General features: G+C 41.5%; 2 protein-coding genes across 13 annotated transcripts in view; one reads left to right on the top strand and one right to left on the bottom strand.

Annotated features, from left to right (window-relative positions):
* Positions 1 to 17732, bottom strand: part of ATP13A4 (ATPase 13A4) — a 182925-nt gene extending 165193 nt beyond the window's left edge. The window contains exons 1-3 of one of the 3 annotated variants that reach the window (XM_070072346.1): positions 17311 to 17732; positions 7283 to 7410; positions 6407 to 6568 (exon numbers count right to left, since the gene is read on the bottom strand). The gene's annotated coding sequence lies outside the window, so the exon portion shown is untranslated. Of the gene's footprint in view, positions 1 to 6406; positions 6569 to 7282; positions 7411 to 7494; positions 7686 to 17310 lie in introns of those variants that run through there. The other 2 variants (XM_070072348.1, XM_070072347.1) reach the window with 2 other exon arrangements.
* Positions 16908 to 19837, top strand: part of OPA1 (OPA1 mitochondrial dynamin like GTPase) — a 98700-nt gene continuing 95770 nt past the window's right edge. For 8 of the 10 annotated variants that reach the window (XR_011387994.1, XR_011387993.1, XM_070072353.1 and 5 more), the window contains exon 1: positions 16908 to 17149. Coding sequence is in view for 6 of the 10 variants with exons in the window: in XM_070072353.1 (XP_069928454.1) it covers positions 17118 to 17149 (32 nt within the window). In the remaining 4 variants the exon portion in view is untranslated. The remainder of the gene's footprint in view (positions 17150 to 19837) is intronic. The other 2 variants (XM_070072354.1, XM_070072355.1) reach the window with 1 other exon arrangement.

Genomic DNA, 19837 nt, shown 5'->3' with positions numbered 1-19837 from the left:
CCATTTTATTAAATGTTAATTACAAATGATATCATATTAGCAAGATCCCAATGCATTTTTACTGACTTTTTTCCAAATTTATTCTTGATAAAAGGGGAGGGAAGTATTAGTGAAGAGAAGGACAAAAAACTGGATAATAGGACTCACACAGCCACCATCTCCACCTTCCTTTTCTTTTTAATTTTTATTTATTTATTTTGTTTTTCTTATTTGAAGGGAAGGAAGAGAGACAAACAGAGATCTTCCATCTGCTGGTTCAAAGTGGACTAAATGGAAGCCAAGAGCCAGGAATTCGATCGCGGTTTCCCATATGAGTGGTAGATATCCAAGTAATTGGGCCAGCACCTGCTGCTTCCCAGGGTGCTCATCAGTAGAAAATTGTAATCAGAAGCCCAGGACTGAAACCTAGGCACTTTGACGTGGCCTGTGGTGCCTCGAGCATTAGCTTACCTGCTGCAGCAAGCACCAGCACCTTCGCCTTTCTTCTTTGCTCATACAACCAACTCAACCCGTCAGCACATCCATTCTCCAGTAAAGCAGTGAGGCCCTGTTATCACAGTAAACATCACAGCCTTGGAGTGCACACAGCCCAGTGCTCCTCTCCTGCTTCTCTACCGCTTCCCAGTTGCATGGCCAGGGAAAATTGTCTATCTCTATCTGTGTAAGCTTCAGGATCCTCATGTGGACCAAAGGATGAGACCTGTCCCCTCAATGGCTCTTAGGTGAAACAAGATGACACACATAGAAGGCTTAGCAGAGTGACTAAGGGTCATATATAAACTCTCAATAAATGGTAGCTATTATCATCATTTAACCAGTGCAAAATTTGGTCAAACATGATCGGAAGCACAAAGTATAAAATGAATAGCAGGGCAGGCACTTGGAGAATGGTTAAAATGCTGTTTAGGATGCCTGCATCCCATGTCAGCATTGGATTCAAGTCCTGGCTCCACTCCTGACACTAGCTTCCCACTAATGGGCACCCTGGGAGGTAACAAGTGATGCCTCAAGTATTTTGGCACCTGCCACCCTTATGAAAGATTCACATTGCATTCCCAGCTCCTGGCTTCAGCCTGGCCCAATCCTGGATGTTGTGGGTAATTGGGGAGTGACCTAAGGAGTTAGAGATCTCTGTTAGCCTCTTTGTCTCTCTTTCCTTCTCTGTCTCTCTGCCTTTCAAATAAATAAATTTTAATAAAGTATCCACAAGTCATAGTGATATAAAGAAGTGATTGAGTAAATGAAGAAATGGAGAGAGTAGATAATTCTGTACAACAATTCCAAATAATTGATGTCAATAGTGTCCCTGTGAGGAGGTTACATAACTTCTGACTCCTTAGGTGTGCACTGTGCATATGGACTTCCTGCCAAAGAGTGCAGCAGGTAGGCAGGAGAAAGTGGACAGTGGAGAAACCTGAGCAACCCCACTTAGTCAAGTGACCCAGGTTAACATCAAGTTGATGTGTCATGCTGCTAACATTATAAGAAGGCCACCTCACCTCTTGACGTCTCCTTCTCCAAACCCCTTCCAAACACTGAAAATATCAGACAAACCCAAATTGAAGGATATTCTATAAAAATCTGACCAGTTTCATTCAAAACTGTCAAGATCAGCAAAAACAAGGAAAGTCTGGGGAAAAAAAAGTCTGTCTAGAGGAGCCTAAAGAAGCATGCCTATTAAATGGAAAGTGTTGTCATAGATGGCATCCTGAACACAAAAAGGACATTAGATTAAAAACTAAGGAAATCTGGACAAAATTTTTGTATGCTTTAGTTAATACTAATGTGTCAACATTGGTTTATTAGTTGTAATAAATATATCATATGAAAGTCAGATGTTAACAATAGGGGAAACAGGGTTTGGGCATATGGGGAGTCTCTGTACTATCTTTGAGATTTTTCTGTGGAACTAAAGCTATTCTAAAATTAAGACACAATGTGCTTGTTACTGTAATTGGGAGCTACCTATTGTAAATTACAGCAGCTTTGCCTTTGTGTATCAACTTGTCAAAATAATTGAAGCTGCTTGGATGGTAGCATCAGCATTTACATCTTGACTGACGGTTCAAACTGGCACAGATTTTAAAACAAAACAAACAAAACCCTTGGTTTAATGAGTCAACCCTGCCTCCTAGTGGCCTAACATCTAAAATACATTTGCTGGTGAAGAACAGGCCTCCAGCCCGTCATTTATTATTCATTTAAAGAATAATTTTACTTAATAAATATAAATTTCAAAAGTATAACTTTTGGATTATAGCAGTTTTCCCCCCCATAACCTCCCTCCCATCCACAAACCATCCCATCTCCTATTCCCTCTCCCATCTCATTCTTCATTAAGATTCATTTTTAATTATCTTTATATACAGATCAACTTAGTATATACTAAGCAAAGATTTCAACAGACTGCACCTGCACAGACACACAAAGTATAAAGTACTGTTTGAATACTAGTTTTACCATTAATTTGCATATACAACACATTAAGGACAGAGTAAGTACACAGTGACTCCTGTTGTTGAGCTAACAATTGATACTCTTATTTATGACATCAGTCATTTATTTTTGAGACAAGACACCCTCAGAGCCACTGACCTGCTGGGACCACGCCTGAGCTTGTCCATATACACAGAACTCTATGCTCATGGGTGGTCACTGAAGAAAGTGGCCCCTGCCTGTGAGGGAGTGGGGCTGTGGAATGCCATGGCTAGGCAGGCGGGCAGTTGAAATGGCCGTAACCCAACACATTTGATGCTGATTGAAAATATTTCTATTCATCCAAAATCTCTTTAACATTTGCTGCCAGTATAGATTCTTTTTGAGACATTTTTCAGTTTCTTTTTTCTTAAATTTAGGTGGAAATGAAGAAAAATGTCTGAACTTGAAGTCTAACTTGACTTGGTAAGGAACAGAGAAAAATAGATGCCAGTTCCTGAATTAATTTAAAATTAAATTTAGAATTAAATTAGAATTAATTTAAAATTAAATTTAGAATTAATTTAGAATAGTGCCTCCCAATGAGACTGAACCCCTAGAATGTAAAAGCAGGATCCAGCCTCATGTGTCTCCCTTAGCCGGAGGCACCTTCCCTGTGCTTTATCAAAAGGAATTCATTGAATTGAGAGAGTTGCACAGCTGGCTCCCACAACGTCCTAATCACCAGACTCAAGAAGCCATTTGCTTCTCCAATGGAGAAAACCTTGATGGCCAGTATTGTCTGGACTGTTTGTTGAGGGAACTCCAGGTCCAGGCAGGGAAACTACAGGATTGCAGCAGAAGACAACCACCACTTCCATGTAACCTCCCCAAACCAACTGGATCCCACCTGGCCATAACCAATTCCCTAAAGAGCATGGTATCATGGACTAATCAAAGAAAGGTCATAGCACCCCTGACCAACTGGGAACCTGGGCATGAGCTGATCATGCATCTCTTAGCCCATTTCAATGTGTAGGAGCCTTCACCTCTAGCTCCTCGGGGAGCCTGGGAATTGAGCAATAGCTGCTGGACGCCTTGCTCTCACTTGGCAATAAACACCTACTTCCTTCCAGACCCCAAAGTCAGCGGTTGGCTTTCTGCACAGCAGGAGAGCAGACCCTGCTTTGGGGGTTCATAGCACCCCCAACTAGTTTGTGGTGCTGCTGGGCAACACCAACAGGGAATGATTGTGTCCCAAGAGAACACTGGGCAAAAATCCACAGGCACCTTTGACTGTCTTGATTGGGACAGGGCAGGGAGGAAGGACAGCTATCGGCATCAGGTGGGCAGAGGCCAAGGAGGCTGCCAAGAATCCTACCATGCACGGTCAGCCACTCACATTAAAGAGTGGTCCAGCCTATTATGTCAATAATACAGCAGTTGAGAAATCTTAAATTCTAGAAAGCAAAAGCTCTGAGTCCAAAGCATCCATGAGAAACTAAACCTGTTTCAGAATTTAGAGAATTCTCTTTTTTAGATTGATTTATTTGTTTTCTTGTTCCACAGTCAGAATGTTGGTGAGAGAGAGAGAGAGAGAGTGAGTTTTATCTATTAGGTCGATCTCAAATGCCCACAACAACGGGGCTGTTCCAAGCCAGTGTCAGGAGCCCAGAACTCCATCCAGGTATCCTACATGGGTATCAGGGGCTTAAGTAGTTGAACCATCCTTTGTTGCTTTCCCAGGCACATTAGCAGGGAGCTGGATCGAAAGCAGAGCAGCCAGAGTTTAAACTGGCACTCTGATATGGGATGCCTGTGTGGCAAGCAGCACTGCGCCACAATGTCAATGCCAGAATTTACAGAACTCTTGAAGAAGGCATTAGACTTTGTACAATGTGTGAAATGTAGTCTGAACAAATCTTACCTAATAATTACGGACTGGGTGACTCTAGTGTATGTCTGAGTCATGGTATCAAATAATAAAAAATGAATCAATGTAGGTTCTTATTTTTAGTAATGGAAGCTAACTCTGGGGAGATTTATCAGGAAAAGGCTGTATTAATCCATAGTGGGAACTTCATAGGATCTCAGGAAGTACTGATGAACCCACTCAGGAGTTTCAGCAGAAAAGAACAACTTATAAAAGCATCCTACAGAACTGGCCAATGAAGACATCGGTGTCCCTACGACCAGCCCAGGCCCTGATGGAAGGTTGTGTATACTGGCAATCATGATGGCATGGATGTTTCAAAAACCAAAAGGAAAAATTATCAAGACATCAAAAAAAAAAACTTCATCTTGAAAGCAGATAACTGTCTTTCAATCTTAGCATTATGAAATGAAAATTCAGCTGGTTAAATTTAGGGTCATTTTGACCCCATAATTATAACCCAAGTCAAAACATACTCAAGTAATTACAAGGTCCTCCTAATTTTTCTTTCTACTTTTAGTTTTATCCCACTTAGGACAAACACTAAATTCACAGATAGATTAATCTCTTTAGAACAACATTCAGGGGGCCGGCACTGTGGCGCAGCGGGTTAATGCCCTGGCTTGAAGCGCCAGCATCCCATATCAGCGCCGGTTCTAGTACCGGCTGCTCCTCTTCTGATCTGGCTCTCTGCTATGACATGGGAAAGCAGTGGAAGCTGGCCCAAGTGCTTGGGCCCCTGCACCCAAGTGGGAAGAAGCTCCTGGCTCCTGGCTTCGGATTGGTGCAGCTCCGACTGTTGCAGCCATCTGGGGAGTGAACCATCAGATGGAAGACCTTTCTTTCTCTCTGCCTCTCCTCTCTCTGTGTAACTTTGACTTTCAAATATAAATAAATATTAAAAAAAAAAAACATTCAAATCACGGGGTCTCCCTACAGAGAAGTTATGCATAAGTTATGTGACTTTTTCCAAAAGAAAAGTGTCCAAGCATAATTGGACATGATTCAAGCCCCTCTTTGATCTGTTTTGAACCTACTCTCTGGTCTTCTTTCTTTCTTCTCACCCAGGCAATTGATTTTCTTATTGAGCCCTAAAAACACCAGGTAAATAATTTTACTTCCTCTCTACCTACACTCTCACAATTTGCTCTTTTGAAGTTCTTTTTCTGCTTTTCTTTGCCTGTCTAAATCCACATCCATCCTTTAAGGTCAAGCTCAAAAATCACAGTTCCTTGAACTTATAAAAGCACAAAATGGACATCATCTCATCTACAATGCTTACTGGTATTGACTGAGAGTTCTCATCCCGTTGTCCTGAGATACCTAGAGGGTGAGTTCTACAACATAACCGTTCACATGATTCTTTGCTGATGCAGTAGAATTCCTTTCCAAGTCCATCCTTTATCAAGCAGATCAATATGTTGCAACTTAGCGTACTGAAGCCAGCCTAGATACCTGGCTCATGCTTTCAGTGCTCTTAGAACAGCCAGGATCTATTAATACTCCCAGGGAACAACCCTGAAGAACAAAAACACTTCAGTTTGTTTCCATTTCCCTGCATAGAGTAGAGGGTATTGCAAAAGTTTGTGTAAAATAAAATTAAAAAGATGAATTTAGGAGTATTGTAGCACAACAGATTAAACCACCACCTGGGATCGAGTCCTACCTCCTCTGACAACTCAGCTTCCTGCTTATGCACCTGAAAGGCAGAAGATGATAGATCAAATACTTGCGTTCCTGTCACCCACATGGAGACCCAAATGGAGTCCCTGGCTCCAGGCTTTGGCTTAGCCTATTCTCCCAGCTGTTGCATTTGGGGAGTGAATCAACAGATAGAAGATCTGTGTGTGTGTGTGTCTATGTGTGTGTGTGTCCCTCTGTCTTTCAAATAAATAAATAAAGTAAGGAAAAATGCATTTATCTTGGTGCAAGAAATTTTTGAATCATGCATACAGAGATCTTCAAAGAATTTGTGGAAAATGCATATTATGAGAACACTATTGATGGATTTCAATTTTTTGTACCAAAATAAACTTATCCTTCAACTTTTGAACTTACCTTTCAAATTTTGAAGTTTTTATGGAACAGATATGAATCTTAGACTGCAAACTCAGGTGCATATTAAATATTGCATTACTTTAAGTCAACTGAACTTTAGCTCTGAGCACTCATTGGCTTCTGGGAAATTCAACTGCTGCCATTTTGGTGGCTCTTCTGTTACTGAAAGTAAAATACAAGTAGGTTACTCTCTCATTATGAAGAGTGTGATAATCACTTTTTCCTATCACTTTCTTAAGACTAGACAATCAACAAAATGATAAATCAAGCCCTGATTTGTAGTGTTTGTTGTTGTGGCATAAATACTGCCAGCATGACTAATTTCAAGCTGCCAGTAACACAGCACTGAATGCAGAGATGGGAAGAGAATGCACAGTAGCGTGTCATTGTATTCCCTCACGCTGATATAAGGAATATACATAACCCTGCGCATAGAAAATAGTTCTCGGTAATTAGTGGGCACAGGTATCAGGAGTCTCGCAGTTTGGAGCAGCTGATTCCTAGCGCCTATGATCCCTCTGAGTCTGAGGGATCTGCTGTTTCTGGTTCTACTTGTGTGAATGGAATCTTTTAGGAGGCTAAGATCCCTCAGACATGTCTCAGGGTGGTGAGCTTGAGAACACTGTCCTAGGAATCACTACCTAGGTCTCTAGGAATCTCTACCTTCCCACATTGCTTCTAAGGTCCTCTCTTCCATTCCTAGCACTGAATCTAAGCTTTCACAGAAGACCAAAAGAGCCTTCGAGTTTCCCATTCTTCCTCCACTGATATCCCTGAGGCAAAGGAATGACAAAACCTGGCTACCTTTTCAATACGAGATGACGATTAGAAGTATGGAAAAATAACAGAAATGCAATTTTCAAAAGTGTATCCTACCTTATGAGTTTGTAGAGCAGAAGCAAGGCTTCAGCTTGAATATTCTCAATGGAGCTCCGTTTTCTCAGTCAGGGTATTTGAGGAGCAGTCCTCAGTGCAGTTTGTTTTCTAATTAATCATTAAAATACCTGTAAAGATCAAAAATACGAATATGCATAATAATGACAAAACCTCTAATCAAAATCGTGGAGGAGGGGCAGATGTTTTGGTACCGTGGATAAAGTCTCTGCTTGGGAGCAATCACATCCTATTGCTGAGTGACTGGCTTAGAGTCCTCCCTCTGCTTCTGCTCTCTCTTCCAGCCAATGCACCTGAGGGGCACCAAATGACGACTCGAGTACTTGGGCTTCTTGCCTCCTACATGGGAGACCCAGATGGAGTTCTTGGCTCTTGGCTTCCACCTGGCTCAGCCCTGGATGTTGCAAGCATTTGGGGAGTGAACCAGCACACGAAAGATCTCTTTCTCTGTCTCTTCCTTTCTCTGTCACTCTGCATGTCAAATAAATAAATAAATCTTTTTTTACAAAATCATGGAAGAATAACCATTGAGCATAAGACCCATGGGGCAAGGGAAGGCATTGTAGCATAGCTATTTAAGCCCCTGCCTGTGATACAGGAATCCCATATGGGCACCAGATTCAGGTCCCGGCTGCTCCCTGATCCAGCTCCCTGCTGATGCACCTGAGAAAGCAGCACAAGATGGCCCAAGTGTTTGGGGCCCTGTATCTACATGAGAGACCCGGATGAAGTTCCTGGCTCCTGGATTCAGCCTGGTTCAGCCCCAGTCTTTGCAGCCATTTGGGGAGTGAACCAGCAGATGGAAGTTCTCTCTGTGTCTCTCCCTCTGTCTCTGTAACTCTACCTTCCAAATAAATAAAATATTTTTAAAAAAGACCTATGGAGCACAATTAAAGATTATTGTTCAATAAATGCTTTGCTTCCTGAAACAAAGTAAACCCTCCATCCTATAATAATAGAATTAAAAAATATGAGGCCTGTGAAAAAATATTGCAAAAAAGGACAAAAACAGATATGAAGGATAGTATATCCTATATGAAGGATAGCACATCCTATATGAGGATTCACAAGCAGTGGAGTGTGGGCAGCCTCTAGAGACTGGAAAAGACAAACAAAACACAGGGGGTTCTTCCCTAAAGGCCCCAGAAAGGACCCATCACTGTAGACACCCTTCCTTTAGCTCAGCAGGACTGATTTCTTTCTTCTGATCTCCAGAACAGTAAATTGATAATAATAACACATTAATAACTAAATTGGGGTCATTTATTGCAGCAGCAACAAGAAGATAATATGGGCAGAAAGAAAAACCTGCATGGCACAGAGGCCCTTTGTGCCTTGCCTTTCATGCCCGTCTGCTTCTTGCCCTTACACTAATGAGAAATGACTTGGTGGATGCATTTTATGTTTCTTCTGTATGCTTCTCTGTATGTTCACAAGAAATATCTGATACATTTTTAAACTTTCATACTGAAAACTTTCAAATGCATACATAGGGAAGAGAACATAGGCATTTGCTGCCCAGCATCCACAATCTTCAATATCATTGTCATTTTAGTTTCGTCACGTCGCCCTCCTCACTCAGTTCCTTTTTATAGACTATTTACGTAGATAGAGTTCACACACACAAATATGAAATTTGAAATGCATAAATTTTAGCTATATATTTTGACCAATGAATACCACCATGTAGCTCAGAACATTCCCGTCCCCCAAGAAACTTCTCCACTGATTCTCCACCCATTTTCCCTTGTTCTAGAGCATCAAATAAACTGAATCAGTACAGGGCATCCTCTTTTGGGATCAGCGTATCTGTGAGAGTCGTTCATGTGATTATGTGTAAGAGTAGCTAGCTCATTTCTGTGTGCTACTGAGTACTATCTCATTGTGTGAGTTTGCTTAACCATTTTCTTGCTGATGGACTGAACGTTCAGTTTGGTTCCAGTTCAGGGCTATTGTGTATGAAGTTGCTGTGAACATTGTTATACAAGCCTTTTTTGTGAACATGTGCTTTAATTTCTGCTGTATAAATCCCTGTGACTGGAACTGCTGGACCAAAAAGAGCGTGTATGCTGAACTTTGTAAGAAACTGTCAAGTATGTGTCCATAGTGATTGCAACATTTTGCATTCCCACCAGCAGTGTCTGACAGTTCTAGCTGCCCCACATCCTTTCCAAAAGATATCTTGTCAGTCTTTTTACTTTCAGCGGTTTTCGTGGAAATATGTGGGTAGTGATAGCTCATTGCGGTTTCAATTTGCATTTCCTTGATGACTAATAATATGGAGCACCTCTGTGTTCTTTGGCCATTTGTATCTTCTTTTGTGCAATGTCTGAACTATTTTACCCATTTTGCTTTTTATGTTTACTTATTTCATTAATTTAAAATTAATGAAAGAGACACACAGAGAGAAATAAAAAGACAGAGAGATCACCCATCCTCTGATTCACTCCCCCAAGAAACTGCAATAGCCAGGGCTAGGGCAGGCTTAAACCAGGAGCCAGAAATTAATCAGGATCTCCCACCTGGGTAACAAGGACCCAACTGCCTGAGACATCACCCTGCTGCCTCCCGGGGTGCACATTAGTGGGAAGCTGGATCAGAAACAGAGCCAGGACTGGAACCCAGGCACTCTAAAATAGAATGTGCCCTTCCCAGGCAGTTTAACTGCTATGTCAAACATCTATCCCTTGGCTTATTTTTAATTGAGCAATCAAATTACTGAGTTTTAAGAATTCCATATAAAAAAGAATTTCATATATATCCTGTATATGAGTCCTCTATCAAATATGTACTCGAAAAATATTTTCTCCCAATTTGAAGTTTGTCAATTCATTTTTTCAGAAGTATTATTTGAGGACCAAGAGAATTTTAGTCTGATAAAGTTTAATTAATGAATCTTTTAACTTTATATGTTTACTTTCTATGAGGCAACTAATCTTTACCTACTCCCAGGTTGCAAAAATATTCTCTTGTACTTCATTCAATAAGCTTTCTAGTTTTTACTTCTACATTTAGGGCTATGTTGCAGATTAAAAACTTATATATATTATATATAATATATACAACATATATTATATTATGTATCTTGTCATTAATTTATTCATGATATATTATATATAATATATATTATATACACTATATATTAATTTTGCATATAGTATAAATTTAAACTGAATTTTGTGTATGTGCATTATATATTTTTTCATCTGAATATCCAGTTGTTCTAGCACCATTCCCTAACAAATATCTTTCTCCATTAGATTACTTTGGTGCTTTTGTCAAAAAACAGTTAACTGCACAAATGAAGGTCTTCATGGCCCCTGCATTCTGGTGCATTTATCTTTTAGTCCCCATTTGACATCACTCTGTCCTTTTACAATTGCTTTACAGTAAGTCTTGAGATCAGGTAGTAGAAATACTCTAGCTTTGTTCATTTCGAGGAGGCAAAGGCATTTTCAGCTCTTTGCATTTCAATATAAATTTTAGGATACTTTGTTACTTTCTATAATAAATGCCTTCTGGGATTATGTAGAGAATGGGATAGGTAAACTAATTGGAGGGAAATTGACTCTTAACAATATTGAGTCCTCCAGGCCATGAGCACAATACATATCTTTGCTTGTATAAGACTTCTTCAATTTCAACAGTGTTCTGTGATTTCCTGTGTACAGATTTTGCACATCTTTTGTCCAGCTGATGGTTAATTTTAATGTGTTCTTCTGATGCTGTAGTGAATGAAATGTTTTTCAGTTAATTTCCAGGTTGTATTAATTTCTGGCGGCTGCTCTAGCAAATGACTGCAAACTAGGCAGCTTCAAACAACAGAAATTCATTCGGTCACAGTTCTGAAGATGAGAAGTCCATGATCAACGTCACTGGGCTGACATCAAGGGGTCCAGGACCATGTTCCCGCTGAAAGCTCTAAAGCAGAACTTGGTGCTTGCCTGTTCCGTCTTCTGGTGGCTGCCCACATTCCTTGGTTCTTCCCTGCCTCACCCAAAGCTCTGCCTCTGTCTTCACAATGCCTGCCTGTGTAAAAGTGTGAAATCTGTCCTTTCTGAGTACACATTTGATAGCATCTAGGTCCCACCTGGATCACCATCTCGATGTCTTTAATGTGACCATGTCTGCAAAGACCTTTTTCTAAGTAAGGTAATAATGACAAGTTTCAGGGCTTAAAATCTGATATCTATTGAGTTGTTTTTGCAAGTATATGGAAACATAAAAATTTAAATCTATATATGTATACATATATATAGTGGCTTTGTATTTTGAGAGCCTCCTTATGTCAACTAATTCTGGTGGCTTTTTCAAAAAAACTTTTCTAAGAGTTTTCTATGTTAAAAAATTATGTCATCTAAAAATGCAATGCTATAATTTCTTTTTCTTGCATATGTACTTATACTGCACGTAATTTGTTGAGTCTTAAAATATAAATGTTACAAATAATGTGGATTTAATAATTTACAAACTATTTCATATTTGTGCAACTTCACCTTCATAAAGACAACTTTCAAATCTGCACTGCAAGCCTCACCTCCCCCTGGAATCTGATTTCTAACTGCCTTGAAGGTTTTTCCAGCCAGACAACTCATGAATACCTCAGCACCAATCTCATGCCAAAGCCAGCATTTTCATGCCACCTCTTACTCGGTCCCCAGCATGTGCTACCTCACATCATTATTTTTCTTCTTATGCACAGGTCTGTCTCCCTAACCAGATCATGGGTAGTTGAGGGCAGGGACAGTGTTTTACAACCCCCTTTAAACCCTTTAAAATATATATATAGATCCCCAGACCAAGGTTCACAGGGAGTGACCTATAAATGTTTGTTGATGAGGATTATAACATGCTTTTCTGAAGGCTGCGGAGGGCTTGATGGTGCTGGTGCAAATATGTGGAACTCAGTTGTTTCCTTCTCAGGAAACCACAGAGAAAGAGTGCAGTCTCAAGGAACCTAGAGATCTTCCAGAAAGAACTTTGAACAAAATTTTATTGTAAAAATATAAATAAAATCTCATGAAAACAAAGATTTCAGATTTCAATAATAGCCCTTTCTCTCCCCTTCCAAAGACTCCTGATTCAGTGAGTCATATAGAAGATGTAATTTTACACAGCAAGGTAAATGATTTGAGACTTTCAAATGGTCAGTCGCTCAGTTCCCTGGAGAACCTGAGAATTTAGTTTAAAGTTTATTTCATACTCTGGCCAGAAAGATAACTTTTTAAAAGATATATTTATTTATTTGAAAGTTGGAGTTACAGGGAGGGAGGAGACAGAGACAGAGACAGAGATTTTTCTATCCACTGGTTCACCCTCCAGACGACCACAAGAGCAGGGCCTGGGCTAGGCCAAAGCCAGGAGCCAAGAGCTTCTTCTGGGTCTTCCAGGTGGGTGGAAGGAGCCCAAGAACTTGGGCCACGTTCTGCTGCTTTCCTGGGCATTAGCAGGGAGCTGGATGGGAAGCGGAGCAGCCAGGACTTGAACAGGTGCCCATATAGGATGCTGGTGTTGCAGGCAGCATATTTACCCACTGTACCATGACACCATTCCCAAAAAAGATATTTTAATGTATATTTTTAAAAAGTAAATAATGGGTATGGTGCCGTGGCATAGTGGGTGAAGCCGCTGCCTGCAGTGTCAGCATCCCATGTAGGTGCCAGTTCAAGTCCCCGCTGCTCCACTTCTGATCCAGCTTTCTGCTATGGCCTGGGAGAACAGTGGAAGATGACCCATGTCTTTGGGCTCCTGCACCCACATGGGAGACCTGGAGGAGACTCCTGGTTCCTGGCTTCAGATCAGTGCAGCTCCGGCTACTGTGGCCATCTGGGGAGTGAACCATCAGATGGAAGACCTCTCTCTCTCTACCTCTGACTCTCTGTAACTCTGCCTTTCAAGTTAATAAATAAATGTTTTTTAAAAAAGTAAATAATGGTGTACTTGTTAACAAATTCAAAGTCTAAAAGGATTTACAATAAAAGTGTTTTTCCCACACATGATCAAGCTTCCTCAAGTCTTCTGACCCAGCCTTTCACTAGGGCTTATTAACTGTGATACTTTGCTGGATCAGGCCTGAAACGGTGAGCAATGCAGACACGTTTGCTGTATAATGCCATACTGAATTGTATTCTTTCAACATGACATAATTTACCTGCATAGTTGTGTTCCTTTATATCCATACATATAGATGTGTATACTCATGTATGTGTATATACTCTCATTGTTTGGAAACATCTGTCCTGTCAGTCTTCCATTTTGTCATTTTTTTATATAAGTAGTAGCTCCCTTTATTCTTAATTCTAAGAAAAATAGAAGTGAAAGCTTTATTTTAATAGCAACTGATGTATTCGATTTTGTGAAGGAGTAGAAACTGTGGGAGAAGACATGAATGAAGGACTGAAGAATACAGCTACTACTGGGCTTCTAGTTCCAAGAATTTTTTTTTTTTTTTTTGCATGGAAGAAGGGAGGTTTGATGCTGTCAGGTTGTCTCATATGTTAAGACAAACCAGGGGGCGTCGCCAAGGCACAGTAGGTTAATTCTCCACCTATGGCACCAGCATCCCATATGGGCTCTGGTTCTAGTCCTGGCTACTCCTCTTCTGATCCAGCTCTCTGCTATGGCATGGGAAAGCAGTAGAAGATGGCTCAAGTCCTTGGGGCCCTGCACCCACACGGGAGACCAAGAAGAAGAAGCACCTGGCTCCTGGCTTCGGATCAGCACAGCTCCGGCCGTTGCGGCCACCTGGGGAGTGAACAATGGACTGAAGACCTCTCTCTCTGTCTCTCCCTCTCACTGTCTGTAATTCTCTCTCTCAAATAACTAAATAAATAAATAAATTTTTTTAAAAAAGACAAACCAGGCTGTTTTTCAATTTAAAAGTTAAATTTCTTGGTTTTTAAGTGTTGGCAATAAATTGATTATTTTTAAAATACAGAATAGGCCAACAGTATACAAGCCAAACAAAACAAGTCTGCAGACTGAAGTTGGATGAATGGTGGCAGGATTTTATGATTTGAGAGTATCACCAATTGAAAATGAATGTAATATATCTAATCAACCAAAATCATAGCTTTAGCCTAGCCTAGCCCATCTTAAATGTGCTCGGAACACATGCATTAGTTGTATATCACAGTTGGGCAAAATAATCGAACATATTTTATAACACAATGTTGGGATATCTCGTGCAACATACTGAATGTAGTACTGAAAGTGAACAACAAAATGGTTGTATGATACTCAAGCACGCTTTCTAATGAATGCATATCATTTTGGCATCAAGGTAAAGTTGAAAAATCTCCAAAGTTGCAACTTTGAAGGTTGGAACAGTGTGCCTTAGCAAGGTGTACAGAGCTAACACAAAGGTTTCCATGGCTAGTATGAATATAATTTATTTAACTCACTCCCAGCTACGGACATAGATGTGATTCCAAGCTTTTACTATTTCATACAATAATAGAAACATCACCATGCACACATTTTTGCACATGTTGAAATTATCCAGTAGGATAAACAACTAGAAGTAGAGCTGCAAAACAGGGCTCTATATCATGTAAAGAAAGGGGTTGTTATTTGGTCTTTTATTATTATTATTATTATTATTATTATTATTTTACTTATTTGAAAGGCAGAGTTACAAAGAGGAGAGAGAGAGATTTTCCATGTGCTGGTCCATTCCTCAAATGGCTGTGACAGCCAGGGCCAGGAGCTTCTTTCAGGTCTCCCACGTGGGTGCAGGAGCCCAAGGACTTTGGCCATCTTCTACTGCTTTCCCAAGTGCATTGGCAGGGAGCTGGATCAGAAGTGGAGCAGTCAGGACTAGAACTCACATCCACATGGGATGCCAGTGCTGCAGGCAGCGGCTTTACCCACTAGGCCACAACACTGGCCTCTCTCTCCCTCCTTCCTTCCCTCCAAGTTTATGTATTTATTTGAAAGACAGGGAGAGAGAGAGATCTTTCCATCTGCGAGTTCACTCCTCAAATGTCCACAATAGCCAGCGCTGTGTCAAAAAAAAAAAAAAAAAAAGCAACTTAGAAGTAATAGTAACAAAGAAATTTTTGTGGGGCCAGCATTGTGGCAGTGGTTTAAGCCACTGCCTGTGACACCAGCACCCCATATGAGTGCCAGTTCAGGTCCTGGCTGCTCTACTTCCCAATCCAGCTCCCTGTTAGTGCTCCTGGGAGAGCAGAGGATGGCCCAAGTTGTTGGGCCCCCTACAACCCACATGGGAGACATGAATGGAGTTCCAGGATGCTGGCCTTGGCCTGGCCTAGACCTGGTTGTTGCTGCCATTTGGAGAGTGAACAGGTGGATAAAAAAATCTCTTTCTCTGTCTCCCTATCTTTCCCTAATTCTGCCTTTCAAATAAATTAATTTTTTAAAAAACAAAGGAATTTTTGTGCACCCCTACAAACCTAGAAAAATGTATGGTCTTCACAGGTCAGCTTAACAAGCTCCTGTCTGGACCTGCCATTTAAACTGTCACCAAAATTAAATAAAGAAAATCAGCAGATTCCTGAATTTGAGAACTTCACTATCAGTGTCTGGGTCTATACAGAACTGTGATTCTAACGATTATGGGAAAGACAATTCTCTTTATGCCCTAGTGGGTGTCCCTGGGGTGGAAGCAGGGCACAGGGCCCTTTGATTTTTAGTCCTGGCTATGCCTCCAATTGGCTTCATAACCTTTCACAGGTCACATCCGTTTCATGGGCCCCAGTTTCGGCACAAAGCATAAAATGGCTGCGTTAGAAAAGGAAAAGGGTATTTAAAGGCACGGTGCTGTCTGAGATTACCTAGGCTGTGAATATAGATGAGGGGAAACAGGGCCCAGGATTTCCAAGATCTGAGACCCTTCAGCACTGAGAAGTTTGGCAGAGGATCTGGTAGCAGCTACAGTAGAGCTAGGAGAAGGTGATGTCCCTACAGCCAGGTGAGGGCAGATGCGGGAGGCAGGGAGGCGACCGCTCCTGGGAGGGTCAGCGACCCCTGGCAAGAAGAGACTGCTGCAGATCTCCACAAGGACCACCTCAACAGAGGGGCAGGATTCAAAGCCAGAGGACGGCTGGTTAAGAGGGAATGAACAAAATCATTTTCTGACGACGTGACAAACTACAGAAACTTACTGCAACCCCACAGCTGGCCTGATCTATTTGAAGGTCCTTCCAGATCTGATCCTGAGATTCTAGGACACTTAACCTATTCATGACGACTCCTGCTTGCCAAGACGGTTCTAAGGATAGGAACGGGTTTTAAACACCGACCCCCATCAAGAGTGGGGCAACCATCAAGAGTGGTTTTTATGACTCTCTTGCGTACCCTCTAGGCACCTCCAAGCTCCCTCCATACCTCACTCTAATTAAGTCGGCTCCGTCGGCGACCATTCATCCATCCTATTTTCATATCCTTCCCCCTATCCAACCCTCACACCCTCCCCTCTCCAAGTCCTCGTCCTGGGAGGATCCAACACCGAATTCCAACCCGGAAATAACGAGTGAACCGGGAGGTGGGGGAAGTGAGTGGGGCCGGCGCCTTTCAGAGGCTCCGGGCGCATGCGCCACTCCACCGCGGACCGTTTGTGCTGCCCTCCTAGGAGGGGTTGGGGGGTGGTTGTTTCCGTGACGGACTGGGTACGGGTGCCGGGACGTCCTTTGCGGAAGTCCATGCGCCATTGGGAGGGCCTCAGCGGCTGCTCTGTGCCCTTGTTGCGGAGGGCCTCTTCCTGGGTCATTCCTGTAGCAGGAGCCGGGCTGGGGCTGACACGGGGGCTCCCACGTGGCCATCTCGGCGCCTGTGTGACCTCCCCGCTCGCGGGATGTGGCGACTACGTCGGGCCGCCGTGGCCTGGTGAGTGCGGGCTGCCGCCTTGCCCCGCTATTTCTGGGGCATCTGGAGAGCGGGGTTGTCCCATATCTACCCCCAGAATGAGGAGATAATTTTGAGGCCAGACTGAGGTCGATGGAAGATATCTTTGAGGCCCCAGGGAGACAGGAACTAACTGGGCTTACCTGCGGTGCCGGCTTCAGTATAGGCCTTGTCCCTGGCCCTGTCCGACTCGGTTCTGGACGCTTGTCAGTCTTGGCTCGTCTCTATTGTCCTTTTGTCCGTACCCTCTACACCCTTGTGTCCTCGCTGTTTTCTCTGTCTCCAGTTGCTTTTCTCTCTCCTCTGCCTGCCGCGTCCAGCTCTGTCCGTGTATGGCCCTCTCCGCGGTTGTCCTAACTCTTTTTCTTCCACCTCCCCCGCCAAGTGTCCACTGCACCTGCAGATAATTAGGCTCTAATCCCGGATCAGGAGGCCTCTGCTTGTGCCCCTACTCTGCTAACTGGAGTCAGGTTTAGAATAGGGGCGCATAGTGGCAGCGATGGTGTTGAGATAGTCCCTCTTACTAGCCGCTTCTTTCAGTGTTAAGGGAAAGACTTGTTCTTCGGTGCCAAGGGGTGAATGTGGCACCGCCTTTTTAGTCACGCCGTCTTTGTTGCCCCGGTCTGGTTTAAACCTAAGTAGAAATCCATAGCACCCTTTTTATTTCGGCGGGTTGCAATATACGTTTTAATGTTGTTATTTTGGATTTTCTCTTTATTTATAATGTTGGTCCAGTGTCCTTAGATACCTTCAGGCTTAAGTCATTGCTGCAGGCATTTGGTAGGAAGTAGTGTTCGTGAGGCAAGGGTGGGAAAACGTGGTTTTCTTGAGTAAACGCAGCCTCTAAACATCTGTCTTGAAATTTTGTTTTCAGAAACTTTTAAATGTTATAGGTACTTTACAGTGTTTATAAGGACTAGAATCTGTTTATTTTATGAAAGTTGACTGGAGTCCAAATGCAGATGATGTATACTAAATAGTGTTAGAATAGTTGTATATTTTAATTTTTGAATAAATTCACAGTGCTTGGGTTGAAGTATGTTACCTACAACCTGAGTACGTCTACTCAAACTATGTCAGTGGTTAATGGGGCATCATCCAATTTTCTTTAAATAAAAAGAGAATAGATAGTAGGACATGGCATACTTGCTGGAGCAATTAAGATGCATAGAAAAAACTTTTTAAATTGGGTTTGGAAACAAAATGATTTATAATTGTTATTATTCAATTTGTTGCTGTTGTACTAAATTGTTCCTGAACTAACTATAGACTCGGTAGAGTCATGACTTCAAAATATTTCATGCTTATCGCACAGTTATCTCCCTGAGGAAGTGGAGATGTTGGAAATTCAGGAGCCCCAGCCTCTGGAATTAATCTTTTACTTTAGTTCATTTGCTTGTACAGTTAAATTACCACTTTTTTAAGAGATGAGAACATAAAAAATTTTTACATACATATTTAAACACATGCTCATGGATATAATATTGGTATAAAAAGACTGAAAAATATATGTTAGGAAATGGTATATACATTAAGAGATATGGTAGATGAGTAAAAGAATAGATGATTTGGGGGGCAACAACCTCTTTGGCATCACACTTGATTTTTAGTTGTGCTTGGATACAGAACACTGTAATCAGAATACTTTTCCTTCAAAACTGTGAAGTCATTGCTGCATTTTCCGTTAGCATCAATTTTTGCTAATGAGAATTCTCAGGAAAATCTGATTTTTTTTTTCAAGCTTGTGGGTTTTCCAGTTTTCCTTTCATGAATGCTTATAAGATCTTGACTTTATCCTTTTTCCTTGAATTTTTCAATTCTCTGTCCAGGTGTGGGGTCTTTCCACAGTGGGCCTTTGCATTACAAAGATTCTTCTCTTTTTTAGTTCATTGATTTTCTTTATTTCTTTTTTCTTGTTTTCAGATTCTTGTTAGTTGAATATTTGTCCTTTAAGTTTGGTCCTATATGTCCTTGATTTCTCATATATTATCTGTACTTTTCAACTGTTAAAAAATGTATACACATTCCAATATGTAGATGTGCCCACTTATATTTTAATTATGTATGAATTTCAATACTAATTATTTACATTGTAAGACTACTCTAACATAATTTTCAAGATTAAGGTACAAAAAGAAGCTTTGATACTTTCTTCCTGCATCCATGGGATACATTACACCCACCCCCCACTCCCCATCTTTGGGTGTCACTTCTCTGCATCACTTTTTTCTTTATGTTTCCCACCAGTTTTTCTGGACATTCTCTTCTGTGTTCTGAGAAATTTACTTAATTCATTTTCTGGTACTACTATTGATTTTTTTATATTGGCCATTGAACCTTTATTAACATGAACTTCTTTTTAGGATTTATGAAGCCCTTTACTAAAAACAAAGACATAATTAATTCTGTAAACTTTGTCATGTTCTTTGATTGTTATTTTTGAATGACAACATGCCCTTATTTTATGTCTGCAATATTTTCAGGAATTTTCCTAAGAATACAAATAAAGATTTAATACCGGGCTGGTGCCGCGGCTCACTAGGCTAATCCTCTGCCTTGCGGCGCCAGCACACCGGGTTCTAGTCCCTGTCGGGGCGCCGGATTCTGTCCCGGTTGCCCCTCTTCCAGGCCAGCTCTCTGCTGTGGCCCGGGAGTGCAGTGGAGGATGGC

Source organism: Oryctolagus cuniculus, chromosome 4 (assembly GCF_964237555.1).
Source record: "Oryctolagus cuniculus chromosome 4, mOryCun1.1, whole genome shotgun sequence".
Lineage (NCBI taxonomy): Eukaryota > Metazoa > Chordata > Mammalia > Lagomorpha > Leporidae > Oryctolagus > Oryctolagus cuniculus.
This window is presented reverse-complemented; position numbering and strand designations above follow the sequence as displayed.